At 29.5% G+C, this 19569-nt stretch overlaps 1 protein-coding gene across 1 annotated transcript; it reads left to right on the top strand.

Annotated features, from left to right (window-relative positions):
- Window positions 1-16154: 16154 nt before the first annotated feature.
- On the top strand, window positions 16155-18373 carry LOC126845301 (uncharacterized). The gene is made up of 4 exons (XM_050583950.1): window positions 16155-16324; window positions 16651-16697; window positions 17364-17448; window positions 17929-18373. Exons 1-4 carry the CDS (start codon window positions 16264-16266, stop codon window positions 18336-18338), a joined length of 603 nt encoding a protein of 200 aa, XP_050439907.1. The 5' UTR covers window positions 16155-16263; the 3' UTR covers window positions 18339-18373.
- Window positions 18374-19569: the final 1196 nt, after the last annotated feature.

Raw genomic sequence — 19569 nt, 5'->3', positions numbered from 1 at the left:
TAGTATTATCTACAATACAGGCTTGTTTCTTTATTTTATTTTTTTTCGTCTATGCATTAATAATAAATTTAAATTGTTTACTATTACAACTTTAATTAAGTTACATACAAATTGTCTAGGTACTCTATGTTCACAATTCGCCCGGTAAATATATTTGCTAGCGTCGAGCTACCAAAATTTATAATTTTTTTGTTTGTATATCGTCAGCCATGTATCGAAAAAAGATAGTTGTCGAAAGTGTAGTTTAATAACTGTCATCAGACGCCACCGATTGTTCGATTTTATATTAAAATTGCACTATTTCCCACAATCGTTACTCTAAGTAATAAATATAAAAAATGTGAAAAATATCAATTGTTGGAAATCAGATATTTTTATCTGGGTACACTTTCCAACCACACTTCTCTTCCCGTCCTAAGACGAATGGTAAAGTCATTTTTTCTAAAGAAAAAGATGATTGAAAAGTAACATTCTATTTCGATTTTACTTCAAAACATGCTATTTACAATGTTATCAGTATACCTTACACATAAATTTAAAGCATAATGTACTATTTCCTTCAATATTTGTCAAAACGTTTCATTTCCATTATTCTTCAAAACGCTTCTTTTCCTATACAATAATATTAGTAATGGGTGATTAAATATTTTTTTTCCAAAATGGACTTATTTTTTTTTTGAACAATTTATACTTAAAAAATTATACTTGATCAGTTGTTTAATAATATTTAATTAAGAAATATCTTGTGCCACATTTTCTATTAAAATTTTACATAATTTAAATGTATTAATCTCTTTTCTATCTTCATTACAATGTAAGTCACATTGTATTGAAGAGAGAAAAGAGTGTTGAAGTGATACAATTTTCATCCAAAATCTTATCAAACTGCAGTTATGATTAGTGATGGGAATCGGAAAATCCGGATTTTCACAAAAAAACGCTATTTAAGCTACTTAAAAATCATATAAGTATTAAATAATTTTACAATATAAAGCTCTATATCTAAGTAACAATTTTTTGATAAATATGTGAAAATAAAACAAAACACTAAAGAGATAAACTGCTTTTGAATTTCGGATTTGTTGAAATCCGAAAATCCAGAATCCGAAATCAGAAAGCATTTAATAGACAAAGTTAAGAGTTTTTTTTAAAAATTTTTATCAACAAATTGTACTTAGGTACACATCTTTATATTGTAATAGTATTTAACAATTATATGATTTTCAAATGACTTAAAAAGCGTTTTTTTGAAAAATCCGGATTTTCGGATTCCCATCACTAGTTATGATAACCAGTCATCATAACATTTTATGTTGTTTTTAATACATTAGGTACTGTAAGGGTTTTAATGTTTTTTAATATCTAGTGTAGTTGATTTTTACTTTTGAAATTAAACAAATGTTACAAATTAAATAATTTTGTGATATCTTCACAGAGTGAAAAAAAGACAATAGAAAAAACAAATACTGTACTTTTAAGTTAATAAGTTAATATATTTTTCAAAATAATTGTCTATTTCCGGAAAAAGCACGCTTTGTTTAACATTGCCACATTTTTTCCAATACATAATTTTTCTAAATTTAATGCAAAACGTACTATTTCCGAAAAAGGGCCGTTTTGCCGAAAATAAGATTTTTAAATCCTAAAAAAATGCATTCAAAAAAATAATAAGGAAACGGAAAATAAATCAATTAAACATATTTTTTAGTTTTTTATTAAATCTTGACGTATGATCTAAACAGTGTTGGGAATTATCTAGATAAGTTAACATCTTATCTTGTAATTAACATCTTATCTAGATAAAAAAAAGTAAATCATCTTATTATCTCATTTAGATAAACAAATCGGTTATCTGAGGTAATTAATCTAGATAGAAATTGTAACTATTTTTTAAGTTATTTATTCGTGGGTTTTACAAAAACAGGTTTCGGGATCCGACGAAACGCATAATGTAGTCCTAGCCTAAACATATTAATATACCTAGGTCCTAATGAATAGTGATTAGTGATATAAGAATATATTATTAATACATTGGGGTTGGCTTGTTAGACAAGTCCAATATTCCATTGTAATCCAATGTATTTTAGTCGATTATACAAAACGTTTTTTACCTATTTTTAATAGGTAGAAGTAGATAAGAGTTATATATGTATTATCGTATAATTTATTATTTATATTCGTAGTTCTCGACTACAGTGCTCAGTTTTTATTTAATGTTGATAATTTTTTTCCCAGTACTCTCGAAATAATTACTAGTGCTATATAAAACGTGTTTATAAGAATTTTTACGATAATAATTTCAAGATTAACATTGACCAAAATCCCAACAAAAAAAATGGTCGAAAGTGCAGGTGTTTATTTGAGCAGAATGGTTATAAATTATATTTTACAAATATATATACATGTCAAGCGAGTCCTGTATCAGTAACTACATATAGGGTAAATAGTAAAGACTATAAAAGTAAAATAGTAAATAGTAATACAATTGTATTTTCAATCAAAATAAAATAACAAAACCTTGTAGTAAACATTTTAAACATAATGTGGGCTCTCCGTAGTCCGTAAACCGTATGTGGCCAAAACGATAGTTAAGCCTCAAAAAAGATCAATATGTTTATAAATAGTTTCAACCGATAATGAAATGTCCCGTCATCGATTATCGAGTTTGATAAACTCGTATTTACTTTTTATACCTATTTATACTATTACTGTTGCCTACATAAAAGATGACATAAACAGAGTACATGAAAATAATAAATGACAAATGAACAGAGTAGCCATAAATCACGAAATCGAATATAAGGAAAATTTGCTCTTTGACGTAACTGTCCATTTCTTAGTACCTACGTCTTAATGGTTATTAAATTATTCTGTAATCTGTGAAAATACTTTGTTTCACTCATACATTTTCGTATAACATTTTATGAAGGTTAAAATTTAATTTATCTATTAGCTAAATAAATGTTAAATGAATAATTTAATATCTTATCTAGATGATATATTACTCAATTATCCGTTATCTTATCTAGATAACTTTATAGTTATCTTTTCCCAACACTGGATCTAAACCATTTAAAATGTTACTAAACATTAAACTTGCTCTACTGAAAAAGTAGAAAATTGGAAAAGGTACGTTTTGAATATTGTAGCCCCTCAATTTATTATTGATTAAAGCTGGTTTTCAATCAACAGAATTTTTTAGTACGTTATTTTTAATTAAAAAAGTTAAAGACATATAATATGCGTTACTATTTAAGTTTCAAAAGTTGCTATCGATAAAACTAAGTTGGTACGGGTGAAATAAAAAAAATTGTAAACAATTGAGATTTATTGTATAAAACCAATAGTGGTTCAAGATAATCACCCTGTATGTATTTAAAAAATCGTACACAATATTTCACGTTTTAAATATTTTCTTCGTTCTTTGAGTAATTTTAATTGAAAACAAAAATAATTGAACACTCACAGTATTTAAGTCACCATTAAAACGTAAAATTTTTATTTTATCTTATAAAAATTGTATTCAATATTGTTCAGGGGAGTTTTTTTTAATATATGTCTAATATTTTTGTTCGAATTCACTTTCATGTATGAACAATATACTTAAAAACACTAGCAACAATGTGCATACTTTAAATTGTATGTTTAGTAATAGGGTGGAAACGATAAGGGTTGGTCGTATGTCTTTAATAATAACATGTTGCCGCTTTAAAAACAATATTATAACATCATAATAATTAACAATATTATGTTTATAATTTTCAGCTCTTTTAATCATAAAATGTCGTTTACCAGTTTAAAAAAAAAAAAACTTCCAATCCCAGCGACAGAGAACTTGAAAAAAAAACCCACAACAATATAATATCGCGTTGTACCTATCATTTGTATATTTTGCAGGTAAGCCCAAAGGCGGTTTACATATTGGTAAAACTATAAGATATTGTTTTATAAAAATGTATGACTGTGTGTTCTTATATTGTTTTTACTTAAAATTCGTATAGCCCAACAGGTGTAATTTTCATTTGTTTGCAAAGTACTGTCGACTAACCAAAATTAATGCGTTTCAAAAAACAGTTTTTCTTTTACCTACTAGGAAAAATAAGACATACTCTTTTAGAACATAGTGCCAAAAATAAAAAAAAATTAAAAAGCCAGTGTAGGGGGGGTCGGGACATAGTGGGGACGGGGAGGTCACAGATCCTCAGGAATTATTGACAAAAGCACAACCAAAACCAGTACAGTCCAAATCAATTGTTACAATAACAAAACGGCACAGAAAAAGTTAGCAAAGTCGGGACAAAGCAATTATTTAAGCTATTAAATGTTTTTGTAAGAAATTCGAGTTTAAAAAACGCTGCTAAGTCGTTACATTTTTAAGACGTCGTCACCTGTGTACACAAAATACACCTTGGTATTTTGAAATAGAGAAAACCACCAAATAAATTTACATATTATTCAACTTGTAATTGTTATTATAGGATCTATGTAATTTTTTCTAGTCGTTTTCGGTTTTATTGAAAATTCCATATAATTTGCTACGCGAATATTCAAAATGACAGTTGAACAAAAATAAATTAAAATATTTGTGAGCAATAGTCCTAAAATTGTATAATTGCACGTGAATATTATCAACCTATGATTTTTTTTAACCTTCTAATTTTAATATACTATCAAGTCATATTAACAAGTGCTGACAAAAATGCAAAAAAATTAGTTAGAAAATTCGAGGCAACGATTTTCTACTTACATTTAAAATTATTAAACGACAAATCGAGTTGATATTACACAGAACCAAATGTTTAAATAAATGTTCACACCAATTTAAAAAAAAAACAAATTTATTAAATAAGTATAACGTATGACGCTCAATAAAATGTTAGAAGAAAATCAGTCATTCACCCCCTCAAAATCAGGAAAACCTAAAACAATATTTGCCAACTTCTTTTCTGTTTATTTATATAATACTTGATTTGGACTGCGCTGGTTCACACTGTACCGGTTTAGACTGTACTTGGTTTGAACTGTGCTGGGTTAAACCGTTTTGTTTGTTTGATCATTTTTGTTGTTTCATCGAATGGAAACACTTTAGTTCCATAAATATGCAAAAAACAAATTTTTAAAAAATGTGTGAAGCGTTTGAAATTTTACTTTTTTACATTAACCACCCTGTATATAATGCTATTGTACGGTAAACGTCTTGCGTTAGTACTAAATTTGTCTCTTTAGATGTTAGTATATCCGTTCGATGACTTAGCCAGAGGCTAGTAGCATCTAACCTAGGAGCGCACAGACCCCACGTTTCCAACCCAGAGGCCTCAGATGGAGCTGATTAGAGGCAAGAGATTAGAGTTAAGAGATGGTCCAGCTGGATGCTGGAGGTGAAGTAAGATATTAGAGATAAGTAAGAGATTGGAGATTAAACATTCTATTTTAGAAAGTACCAAAAAGCACCAGGGTCATATACTTGAATATTAAAACATATCCATGTTTCTATGTACTTCCGTGCTGCGGAGGTCATGCCCACTTTTATCTGTGAACACTGGACTTCCCTTACTTACTCACTTAATACTACTATTTTTTTACTGTGCCAGCTTATGCTTTGTTTGATTTGGACTGTACTGGTTGAACCCACGGATTCTATCCTCGGATTCGCATTGGAGAGTTTATAGTGAATTTATCACATTCAATTATGATAAACCCTGTAGACCTGTGACCTTCTCGTCTCATCATGGATATTGCTCTGTTGGATTCGGCCGATATAAAGGTCATTAAATCATGATGTTAATTTTGTTTACAGACCAAATGACTTGCACACATTCGACCGACAAAGCAGGAACGGCCGCAAAACAATTAAAACGATCAATTCGGTTATAACAGTAATTATTATCGACGATGATGGACGTGAAGCAAGTTAAGACCGGCCGAGCGATCAAACGACGTTTTAATCATTACAGTGGTAACTATTATTGCGCTTTCATTTGCAGCAGCACAACTATTATTATATATTATAATGTCTGATGAGATATGTTTATGATAGGTCGGCGCGCGCCTAATTTTGCCAGTCACGGTGTGTAAACACACACGATCAATCAAAAAAAAAAAATTATATAGAGACGGTATGTAGTTTTTTTCTAGTGGTAATTTTATTAACAACCCAAGAAACAAGTCAGCCAACCCGCTATAAGGCAAAGGCCGCGGGGATGATCCATCACGCAACAGTGTATTCGATCAGCGTCGGAGGCGGCAGAGGGCAAATTAAATATTTTACCCGACGGGGCAAAGTGGTCCAAAACAAAAGTTAAGCGCATCAAAAGTGATTAAAAAAAAATTCCCAGTGGGTATATAATTTAATGAAATTTGTCCACTATCTACAACAATGGTCATCACCAAACTGAACATTTTTATTTATCTCCTATCTGTTTAGTTCCACCTCCCGCTTGGCTATTAATAAAGGTTATACTCAAAATAATAAGACCCCTGTGGTAAGCTCATAATTTCGCTTCAGAACCTATTCTCCATCACCACAATATTCTTAAGTCAATAATTTAACAGTCAAATAACTTGGCATTACACTTGATAAAAGACTACCCTGTCGTCCCCATCTTTAACCAAAGAGACGAGTTCTCAACAGCCGATTACACTAACTTCAACCAATTGTGAAATCAAAACTCTCAACACACACAACACCCATCGTGCACAAACCCTATTAAAAATCCATATTGAGACCTATTTATACTTATGCAGTACAAACTTGAGGCTGTGCCAAGTCAGCCAAAATTCAAACTATTCAAGTTTCTCAGTCAACCATATAATAGTTTCTGCACTCCTGTATGAAACCAATTCTACACTCCACACTGATATTACAACTGATGCAATCGACAAACTAGCTACCAAACATTAAAAAAAAAATCCTATTCTTATTATCATCCTACTTGTAGTAAATATTGTAAAACATGTTCTTAAAAAAATGAAAAAATAACAATAAATAATATAGTGTATACCGACTTTAAATTGGCTATTAATTTGACTCTGATTTAAAATACAACCTTTTGTGTAGGTACTTATACTGTTACTTAATCTGTGTTTGAAATAAAATTACCGTGTATTTTATTTCAAACAAATATTGCAATCAAATCCACATTTTTTTTCAAATAATGGCCGTGAGAAAAGATATTTTAATATAATTTTACTCTGCATTGTGCAGTGCAAGTTTAGCACAGCGGAACGGCCTAAAAGGTTGGGCAAATAAGTTGTAAGTCAAGTGCAAATTCGATTTTCTCTTATACACTTTACATTGGCTTATTGCTGGTGTACATTCATCTCGGATCGTATATTGTAGGGTACAGCCACTAGACATACAATACTAAGATGGTATTATTTCATCATACAGAAGACAATTGGAAAGCTGCGTATACGGTGTATTAGATAACACCGTTGAACGAGACCGCTATCATTGGAAACCTATTTAAAGGCCTATAAGCATTCACATAATACAATAATTATTAAACTTATTCGATAACAATATATTATACTGGGCTTTGGCTTTTTCTAGCCTCTATAAAACGTATAAATATATCTACAGTATTAACTCACAATGTATGATCATTAAACAGCAGTTATTACTTTGTGTTAACAAAATAATTAATAAGACAATTTTTGACAGCTTTCGGCGTTCACTGTTTGAATAGCTGTTAGTTTGAATAATTGCAATTTGAACAATTTCACACACAAGTAGCTCTCTTTAGAAACACACTCTCAAAGACTTTAGCGTTGGTCCTTTGTTAAAAATTTTAAATACAACGATAATTTTCAATAAAAAACATTATGATCCATTTAAGATTTGTGTTGTATTTTGTTTTTTTTATTTTAACAATCATACACTATGGTAAGTCGCACTGTTTGATATAATAATTATGACAAGCACAGGTAGAACACAAAAGTCTCTTTCATTGACAGGCTTACTATATATTTTAATAATGTTTTTGGTTTTTTGCTGCACGCTGCTCGATCATTATTTGTACCCTATTTATATTTTTTTCTGCATCATTTAATTCGCTAAATTAAAATAACTATAAACTATCTACTACCGGGCAATATAGGCAAAATCGTATGGTAGCACACAAGAGCGGTGTTGCCAAACTTCTAGAACACGTATCAAAATTTTAAAAACGACCAGAAGGTTTTTTTTACAATATTTGTTATTTTTGTATTTATTTAAGGCGTGGCAGATGATAGCAGCAGTTCGGAAGAAGTAAATGAAAGTGAAGTAAGTGAAGTAAATCAATAATCTTAACCCGATTGTTATAATGATAATATACAAAGTAAATTTAACAGGAATATGATGAATAATATTATAAGGCCCGTTGGCGTTTGTTATATAAAAACAAAATTAAAAGAAAAAAAGGAATATTGAAAATAGATACCAAGGTAGAAATTACTTTTTAGGCAGGAACTTTAATGGTTTTATTAAATTAACGTATAATCAATTATTTAAAAAACAGTATTTGATGTTCGATACTAATTTAAAAAAAATGCGAAAGTAAAAGATTACTATAACGTAATTTAGTTAAATGCATCTTTTAAATCTCCAATCAATAAACTAGTGTAAAAATAGTAATTACATAATCGATTTTACCTTGAAAAATTATATTGTACCTTAGAAATGGCCTATTCTATAATACACAGATGGCATCTTACATATTTTGTCATGAGATAGAAATGTGTCCAAATAATACAAATTCATATTACATTATTACATTAAAAAAACTAAGTAGGTACCTACTATAATCTAGTGTTCAGTGATAATATAATTTTTTATTTATATTTTTGCTATACACAATATTGTAATATTTGTTTTTATAAATGATATTCACAGAGCAAATTATATGTATATGATACAACTGTTTAAATAATTGTTTAATTGATTGTAAAAAATAACTCACGTGCAACTTTTCAATTCTATTTTTTTAATATATAAAGGACAGGCGTTTCATCAACGAAGCCTGCAAAGACTTGTCCACCTGTCTGAAGCGAAGAGAATTACATCACTTATCCACCTGGTTTAGTAATTAGCCTTTATTATTTTCGTATACTTTATATTAATATAATTTTTAATTTTAAAACTATAATAATAGACACTGAAGCAATAAAATGGTAGATGTGGGGAGGGAATTTGACTATTACAAAAATGTCAGTAAAATATTAAGCTAAGCTACTTTATAATTTTCTTGTCAATCCCTAGATAACAAAATTATCATGCGACTAACCTGTGCATCTGTTATTCTATTTAGTCTATACTAAATTTTGTGATATAGCAACATTTAAATCTCGGTACTTAATAATTCCTGTAGACCTGTGACCTATCCGTTCCCACTGTACCTAACCCCCCCTGTACTAGCTTTTTCAATAAGAAAACCCGCAAAATTGTTAATTAATTTCGGAGAAATGAGCGCCTTACGTTGAATGGACCATGTTGTTTTTTTCCAACCCAAAGGTTGGTCTACAACTTAAATTCTCCATTCTGACCGATCGTTTGCCTTTTCTTTAAGTTCCTTAAAGGTTTTGACTGTTGTATCACTTTTAATTTGTCCTATATAACATTTTCAAGGACGTCCTGCAGTTTTCTTTCCTTCTATCATCTAATACTATATTGTGTAGCTCTTCTCGGTGTCTCAAGGCATTTCCAACGCCTTGCTCTAATCGCATCCACGAGGGTCCCTTTTTTGTTATCTCTTAGATGCTCTTGCCATCAGATGGGATTTTGCTCCCAAGATATACCGTTTCATCTACCTGCTCTAGTGCTTGATTTTCTATCAGCTTTTATTTTCGGGTTTCTGGCACAGACCAAGATCTTCGTTTTTTGCACTATTTATTTTCATTTCTGATGTTGTGAGGATTTCATGAATCACGTTGTATAGGAGACAAAGTCAACAATAACATAAAAATGTGTTTAAAAACAATAATATAACGCTTATACTTTCCATGTGTTCCAAGTGATGGGCGTCTCGATATTTCAGTTACGGTTTCTGATCTATAGAGTTGCTGTCATGTTGTATAGGCGATAAAGTCAACAATAACATTCACAAATGTGTTTACAAATAATATAATCTTTATACTTTCCATGTATTTCAAGTGCTGGGCGTCTCGATATTTCCACTGTCGTACGAAATACTACAATGTGAGGAGAAAACGAATGAAGCCTTAGATTATATAATATGGAAATTGATACGTCAATTGTGTCCTGACGTTATGACTGACGAAGACTTAGATGTAGTAGAATACCGACAAAATTGTCGAGATTGGTGTGAAGAATGTTTAAACGAGTATGTAGTGGATATTATAAATCCTAGTCGCAAAGAACGATCGCCCGCAAAACCACTTGTCGACGCGATCGGTAACGTGGTAGACGGAGATGGCCAAACAATTTATCAAAAAAGGGACTTTTTCCCAGGCGCTGGAAGCAAATATTTTACAAAAAAATCCCCAGAAAGAACACCAGAAGCAACGGCAGAAGATGCACCAGAAGCAACGGCAGAAAATGCACCGGAAGCAACATCTTCTGTTCATCCTACTACAATTCGCCCCGTTAGAAGACGTCGATAACAATTTCGTACCCTCGTTCACAAATTTTTTGTGAAACCAATTGTACCGACCTTAAAAATGTTGCACTCCTGAATTTTCAGAAAATAAATTATAATAATTAAGTATTCACTGGGTTTTGAATATAACTGCACTTATAAAACGTGAATATTGCACATCTGAAATGTATAATAAAAATTAACCAAATTTCGGAACACATTGTAATATCATAATTTTACATTTTATGCACTTAAATCGCTATATTATACACACACACACTATACTATTATTGTTCTTCGTTATTTTTATTGTATTGTGAGTTTTATAATATTATTATAGTGTTATTGTTTAATGTTATATTTCCTGAACTTTGTAATAATATTGTATTATCGTTCGCCATTATATTTTACGCACTTTGCAAACATTGTATTTTTGTTTATTTTTTTATAAAATGTTATTACATAAAGTGTTTAGGTTGTAATAGCTGCGATTGATAAAATTCACTCTAATGTGAATCTGTAGATGGTAGCAATCGAAATCATTGTAAAGGCAATAATGCAGCCAGACAAATATATTTTATACTGTTCAGTTATTAGTGCGTTAAAAACAAACGAACATGGGATATAATTAAGTATTTTATCCTTTTCTTTAAGTGGCCGTTTTTGTTCGAATTTTAAACGTTCCAATCTATTTTTGGAGGTCAATGTAATTGTTTTACTGTTATTGTAAGAGATTATTCTACTTTCAGTTTTTGGCGGAAAGTTAAAGAACAAAGTCGTTAGAATTTGATAAAGGACCGGTTTTACAATGATTATGCGACGTCGAATTGTTTGTTTGTAATGCATATATTAAATAAAATAATGTTTGTATGTATAAATTACATACATTACTTACTTAATATATTCGCCTTTTCCGTTGTATCGTTTACGGCGACGGATATATCTTATATTAAAGTGTGAAGAAGAGACGGCGTGTGTTTTGACGAAGCCGTCCTTAAACTCTCAAGACTGTGATCTGGTATTGTATAGTGTTTGAAATCGGCTTTTGATAAATTCTTCCTTTTGATTTTCAAACGGTTTGTGTTTTATGAATCTTAGCTTATTGTAAAATTTGATATTACTCTTGCCGAGTTAACGTTTTGAAAGAATTTGCCTTATTTAACATTTCATTTATACTCTCTACTGTATTACTTTTTTTTTTTGTACTTCTGTTAAGTAGTTAGTTTTGTTGTTCACAATTCTAAATATTTTAATTTTACTGCATACCGGTAAGTATTATTATTCACTATTTAATTAGACTTCCTTGGTAACCATTGTAAGTATTTAAATTGGATAATTATTTTGATACCTACTTCAGTTATTTAAAGTTATTACAGAGATTGTAATAGAATTGCAATAATTACTGCATATGATGTAGGATTTGTGAATGAGCACCATATCATAATACTGGAAAAAAGTGCCTTTTGTTAGATTCATTGATAACTAGACTATTTTAACTTAAATCTGTCAACTGATATGTTGGTTAGGTAAGGTTTTTAATACAGTTGAAACAATGATATTCAATAATCATAAAAACGCCTTGGTTGTGTTAAAGTATACCAATTTGACTTCATTTACTTAAACTTTAAGACTATTCAGTAGAAATTATGTTTGTTGAACTTTGAACCTTTTGTTTTATTAACCCAGCATTTAGTTTAACTGGGTATTTTAATTTTTATCGCCACCCCGGAAAAGCAGTATTTTTCTTCTATTGTTTCAATACATAAAATGAAAGAATAATGAGATATATACTGTATATTGTATATTGTATAAACCTATTTATAGAGTTAACTAAGAACATATCTAAGAACCTAACCAATAGTACTGAGTTCGACCCTTTATATCACCACACTGTTAAAAATACATAAAACATATCAAATAAATATGTTTTGTTAAAAACTCTATAAATTCATTGATTGTAGTAATATTTTGTAGTAAGGAATTTCAATAAATTACTTATTAAATAAAAAGGAAATTACTTATTATTTTGTTTATAATAAATATTGTTATATTCCATAGCAACAGATGTTGTTATTTATAAATAGTTTCAACTATTTAGTAGTAAAATTAAAATACTTTTTTTTTAATTAAAATACTTAAAATTACATTTATTATAAATTTGATTGCTGTCATATATACAATTCCTGTATTCAATATATTCTAAAAGGCTAAGTAAGAGGCATGATAGTATAAATAGTACTCCATATATTATAATGATTCAATCGTTGTATTAGGTCATCGGCTATAATTTGTTAATGTTTTTTTTTAAATTTTTTATGTGTGTTATTCGAGTTATTATTTATTTTATTACATAGTTTAATATATTCATGTGGTATGGATGATACAAATGGTATACATGTTGAGAACCCAGTTTTAATGGATACCGAGCCAATTTTTGTAATGATACACCTAAAGTGAAATATTTTATTAATAAATTCATAGCAGTGGTTAGGGGTAGTCTTTATGAAGCAGATTTACGTACGATGAAATGTACTTCAATTTTTTTGGCCATTTATGTAAGTTAATAATTTATAATATTCCTTTTGAAAAAAATTTGCCAGGGAAATGACAATGAAATTTTTAATTATTACAAAAGCATCGAGTTTGCTTTTATCAAAAATAATTAACAATCAATTTAAGTATTGTTTGATGTAAACACTTAAAAAAAAGTACTGAAAAATTCATTAGGCTTAAAAATCCTGGCAATCAGTATTTTTTTTATTGTTTTGTGATGGTTTGTAATTTCAAAGTCCTTCTCATGATTTTAATTGGTTTATTTCTATATAATGTTTACCGACTATCTGAATTCTGATTTATCTTTTCTATAGCACAATAGGTTTCTTGTAAAATTTTCCAAATGATACGAATACACAACCAATTGGATATTACAAAATGGATCAACGAACATTAATATAAAAAATGAAATATTAAATTTAACATTGTTAGTATAACAATTCCTAGTGTATACTTAATTAGTAAATTATTTTATCATTTTAGTAACAATAACCAGGTATTGAAACATATGTATTATTATAAACCTTCTTTTGTAAATCCATTTTGGTAATTTCCGATTATGTCCTTTGAGCATAAAACTAGTTTAATCTGACAAATAAAGATCACGCAGTAAAAGAACGAAATAACACCTAGAAAACACTCTTATTCGAGCTGAAATGTACATAGGTTGTCAACTAGAGCTTTGTCTGGGTTATTTAATTTGTTTTATGATTTAAGTTTTTTTAGTAACAGGAGAGTCCATACCTGGCTTCGCGTTGCCACGAATGACCGTCGCATTTGTTGCATCTACAACCTTATTTATATTTGAAATAATCGGCTGCTGATACTATTCATAAGTACATTAACAATGATAAAAGCAATTTAACAAAAACAAAACAAAATATTCTTTATTCTTTGACCGTTCTTATAAGCAGTAGGCATTGCAAAAATCAGAAGGATGCATTTTTAAATGTATAGGTTTTTTTTACATTTTTTGAAATTAATACATTATTTTTATTTTTATGTTGAATTTTTGGTCACCCATTTGAAAAAAAAATATAAATATATGGATTTGCACCTTTCGTGGTTAACTTAAAACAGTATAAATGTATATCAATTTATCTATTTTATAAAATATGCTCGTGAATAAATAAGTAATAAGTTTATACAACAATAAAATAATTTAGGTATTTGGTGTGCATTGGAATGTAATTATTATTATATAATAATTGCCCAGATCTAAAAACTTAACTCCAAGACATTTTATTTAACCTTTCGTCATTCTGTGCTCTTTAAGCGTTTTTATAAGCACTGCCGGACACTTTTTTAAAAATATTTTTTGGCCCCGACACCGAGGACTACCCGCCCGAACCGGGGGTCTGGTTAGGTTAGCTAGATCGAAGCTATAGTTACATCTTATAATATCTGATGCTACTACATATGGCTTTATTAAACCAGCAAAAACAAACAAAATTCAGTATATTATACAAAAGGTTATACGAGTTAACAGTAAGATAAACTAAATAGTTCAAACTGTAGTTTAGAAAAATAGATAAATAAGTAAATTTACATAAATAGATAACATGACAATAATTGTGACAACAAAAGGTGAGGATTGTTTTAACTCTTTCTAGTATTCTGTTGGTATGCATCCTCCACCGTAGATCAGATGGTAAGATACTTTATAGCACTGGTAGCCATTGGACTTGAGTACTCTTCATTGATAATTTCTAATGAGAAATGTTTATGACAGATGGGCGCATATTCTAAAGAACTGTAATTATTCCAACCTCTTCAACAGTCAAGTATCTTGGCATTACACTTGATAAAAGACTAACCTGTCGTCCCCATCTTTAATCAAAGAGACGAGTTCTCAACAGCCGATTACACTAACTTCAACCAATTGTGAAATCAAAACTCTCAATACACACAACACCCATCATGCACAAATCCTATTAAAAATCCCTATTGACACCTATTTATACTTATGCAATTCAAACTTGAGGCTGTGCCAAGTCAGCCGAAATTCCAACTATTCAAGTCTCTTAGTCAATCACCCTCAACATGATGACACATAAATGACCCTATGCACTCTTGTTTGAATCCAAATCCACTGTCCACACCGACATTACAATTGATACCATCCACTAACTAGATCCTACTTATTTTATTTTGCTAGTAACATGGGTAGTAAAACATGTTTCTTTTATAATAAACAAATAACAATAAATAATATACTATGTATACTTATGTTAATCTGGCTGTCAATTTGATTTTAATTTCAAATACAACCTTTTGTGTAGGTAGGTATTTATATTGTTGGTTAATCTATGTTAAAAATAAGATCACCGTGTACTTGACATCATGGTCAAAATATTTTATTTAGATCAAACATTGGCATGGAATCGATTTTTGTGTGGGAATTTAAACATAAAATGTAGAAAAATATATATTTTCTTTTAATATTCGCTACGTGAAAAGATATTTTAATACAATTTTATCCTGCATTATACAGTACAGGTTTAGCACAACGGAACGCCCTAAAGAGTTGGGAAAAAAAGGTTGTAAGTCAAGTGCAAATTCGATTTTCTTTTACACACTTTACATTGGCTCATTGCTGGTGTACATTCATCTGGGATCGTGTATTGTCAGCCACTAGACATACAATACTAGAGATGGTATTATATACCAATTGCACACAATGCAGCTCACAAGCAGTGTAATAACGTGGTGTATTCAATAGCAACGTTGAACGAGACCGCTCTCATAGGATACCTATTTAAAGGCCTAAAAGCACTCACAAAATATTAAGTTTATTGAACTTATTCGACAATAATATATACTACTAGGCTTTGGTTTTTGGTAGCCACTATAAAACGTGTAATTATATCTACAGTATTAACGCACTATGTATGCGCATTAAACAACAACTGTTTACTTTGTTTGAAAAAAATAATTAATAAGAACAATTTTGACAAGTTTCGGCGTTCACTGTTTGAATAGCTGTTAGTTAAAAAATATTTTACCTAAGTGTTTTTTTTTTTAAATTGTACACTGTAGTAGTTCTCTTTAGAAACTCACTCTCTTAAAGACTTTAGCATTGGTCCTTTGTTGAAAATTTTAACTATAACGATAATTTTCAATTAAAAACATTATGATCCAGTTAAGATTCGTGTTATATTTTGTTTTTGCAATATTAACAATCGTGCACCATGGTAAGTCGCACTGTTTGATATAGTCATTATGACAAGCACAGGTAGAATACAGAAGTCTCTTTCATTGACAGGCTAACTATAATATATTTTTTAATTTTAACAATTTTTTTGGTTTTTTGCTGCACGATGCTCGATCATAATTTCTACCCTATTTATATTTTTCTCTGCATCATTTAATTCGCTAAATTAAAATAATTATAAATTATCTGCTATCGGACAATATAGGCAAAATCGTATGGTAGCACACAAGAGCGGTGTTGCCAAACTTCTAGGACACGTATCAAAAGTGTTTTTTTAAACATATGTTATTTTTGTATTTCTTTAAGACGTGGCAGCAAATAGCAGCAGCTCGGAAGAAGCAATTGAAAGTAAAGTAAGTAATCGATAATCTTAACGCGAATGTTATAGTGATATTATACAACGTAAATTTATTAGGAATATGATGAATAGGTATGTAAAGGCCCGTTGGCGTTTATTTTATAAAAACAAAATTAAAAAAAAAAAAGAAATATTGAAAATAGATACCAAGGTAGAAATTACTTTTGAACATTTGTTTTATTAAATTAACGTATAATCACTTATTTAAAAAAACAGTATTCAATGTTAGATATTAATTTTAAAAAAATGTGAATAGTAAAAGATTACTACAACGTAAAATAGTTAAATGCATCTTTTAAATCTCCAATCAATAAACGAGTGTAAAAATAGTACTTACATAATCAATTTTACCTTGAAAAATTATATCGTATCTTAAAAATTGCCTATCTTCCTATAATTCACAAAAAGTGTTTCAATTTTTTTGTCATGAGATATAAATGTGGCCAAATAATAAAAAAATCCTATTCTATTATAACATTAACAATCTAAGTAGTGCTCAGTAAAAATATATTTATTTATTTTCTGTAAACAATATTGTAATATTTATTTTTATAAATGATATTTACAGAGCAAATTTTATGTATATGATATAAATGTTTAATTGATTGTAAAAAATAACTCACGTGCAACTTTTCAATTGTATTTTTTTTTATATATAAAGGACAGGCGTTTCATCAACGAAGCTTGCAATGACTTGTCCACCTGTCTGGAGGAAAAAAATTTACATCTATTATCTTCCTGGTTCAGTAATTACCATTTATTTTATTCTTATATTTTAAATTAACATAATTTTTAACTCGACAACTATAATAACAGACGCTGAAGCAATTAAATGATAGATTTTGGGAGGGAGCTTGCCTATCACAACAATGTCAGTAGAGTATTAAGCTAAGCTGCTATTTTATTTAGTTTATATTACATTTCTTAATATTACAACCAATAATATTCCCAACAAATTTGGTACTAATCAGACTATTTTTTTTTTAAAAAAAAAGAACATAGTAATTTTAAATTAAAAAATTTGTAATTTTTTGGAGTTTTTTTCTCGATTTTATAGGGAAAGGGCAGATTTTTTTTAATGTTTGGCCTAATAAAGTAGGTACCCAACAGTTACGGTTTCTGATCTATAGAGTTGCTGTCATGTTGTATAGGCGATAAAGTCAACAATAACATACACAAATGTGTTTACAAATAATATAATCTTTATGCTTTCCATGTATTTCAAGTGCTGGGCGTCTCGATTTTTCCACTGACGTACGAAATACTACAATTGGAAAAGAAAACAAAAAAAGCCTTAGATGAAAAAAAACGGAAAGGGATACGTCAATTGTGTCCTGACGTTATGAAAGACGAAGACTTTGATGTGGTAAAATACCGACAAAATTGTCGAGATTGGGCTGACGAATGTTTTAAAGAGTATGTATTGGATATCATACATCCCAATCGCAAAGGTCGATCGCCCGAAAAACCACTTGTTGACCAGGCGGGTGACGTGGTGGACGGAGAGGGCGAAAAGATTTATTATAAATGGGAATTCTTCCCAGGCGCTGGAAGCGATTTATTTACAAAAGAAACACCGGAAGCAACATCTTCAGCTCATCCTACTAGAATTGTTCCCGTTAGAAGACGTCGATAACAATTTCTCACCCTCGTTCGCATATTTTATGTAAAATCAATTGCACCGACCCTAAAAATGTTGCACTCCTGAATTAAAAAAAAAATCTATAATAATTAAGTATTCACTGGGTTTTGAATGAGAATATAATTGCACTTATAAAACATGAATACTGCACACCTGAAATTTAAAATAAATAACCAAATTTCGGAACACACTGCAATATCATAATTGATATTTTTACATTTAATGTACTTAAATTGCTATATTCTACACACACACTATAGTATTATTGTTCTTTATTATTTTTATTGTATTATGAGTTTTATATTATTATAGTGTTACCATTTAATGTTATATTTCTTGAACTTTGTTATAATATCATATTATCGTTCGCCATTATATTTTATGCACTTTGCAAACATTGTATTTTTATTAAATATTATATTATAACGTGTGTAGCCACAAGACATTTGAAATTATAATAGCTGTGATTGATAAATATCCCTCCAAAATGTGAATCTGTAGATGGTAGCAATATTAAATAACGATCGAAATAATTGTAAAGGCAATAATGCGGTCGGACAAATATATTTTATACTGTTCAGTTATTAATGCATTAAAAACAAACGAACATGGTATAAAGTTAGGTATTATAATACTATGTATTATTACAAATTCGTATAGCGTCTTATACAACTACATCAATGTGTCGTTAAATCAGAAATAGTGTAGGGATTTGATGAAATTGGATAGATATTTATTAAAAAAACGTATAAAAAGATCGAGTGAAAAAAAAAACCATAAAATAATCTATTAGCAATTGTTAATTAAATAATTATTTTGAAAATTTAAAAAATATTTTGTATTTTATATCTTTAACATTGCTACCCATGGACATACATCATTCGAGTAGTACCTCAAATTACCCGAAATCGTATGCGATTGGTACTTTGGTGAGTCAAAAGCTGAAAAATCGATTTATTCGACCACAAAACCGGAAAACCCGATAAAATATTTGCCGGTTTTCCACCTTCAAATTGAATTGCCATAACGGTGACAATATTTTTATCGAATAATTAAAATTCATGCCTCTATCCCGAAATTATGGTCTCATATTAACGCACTATGTTTGCCCGGTAAACAGCAGTTGTCACATTGTAAGAATAATGTAAGTAATAAGACAATTTTCGACTACAGCTAACGGCGTCCCCTTGTTTGAATAGCTGTCATTGTAATAAATTCTAGACTT

The sequence above is a fragment of the Adelges cooleyi genome, unplaced genomic scaffold (genome assembly GCF_023614345.1).
Source record: "Adelges cooleyi isolate 19-005CV unplaced genomic scaffold, UGA_ACOO_1.1 ACOO_flye_CR_arks_rails_tigmint_CR_PRNA_739, whole genome shotgun sequence".
In the NCBI taxonomy this organism is placed as follows: domain Eukaryota; kingdom Metazoa; phylum Arthropoda; class Insecta; order Hemiptera; family Adelgidae; genus Adelges; species Adelges cooleyi.
This window is presented reverse-complemented; position numbering and strand designations above follow the sequence as displayed.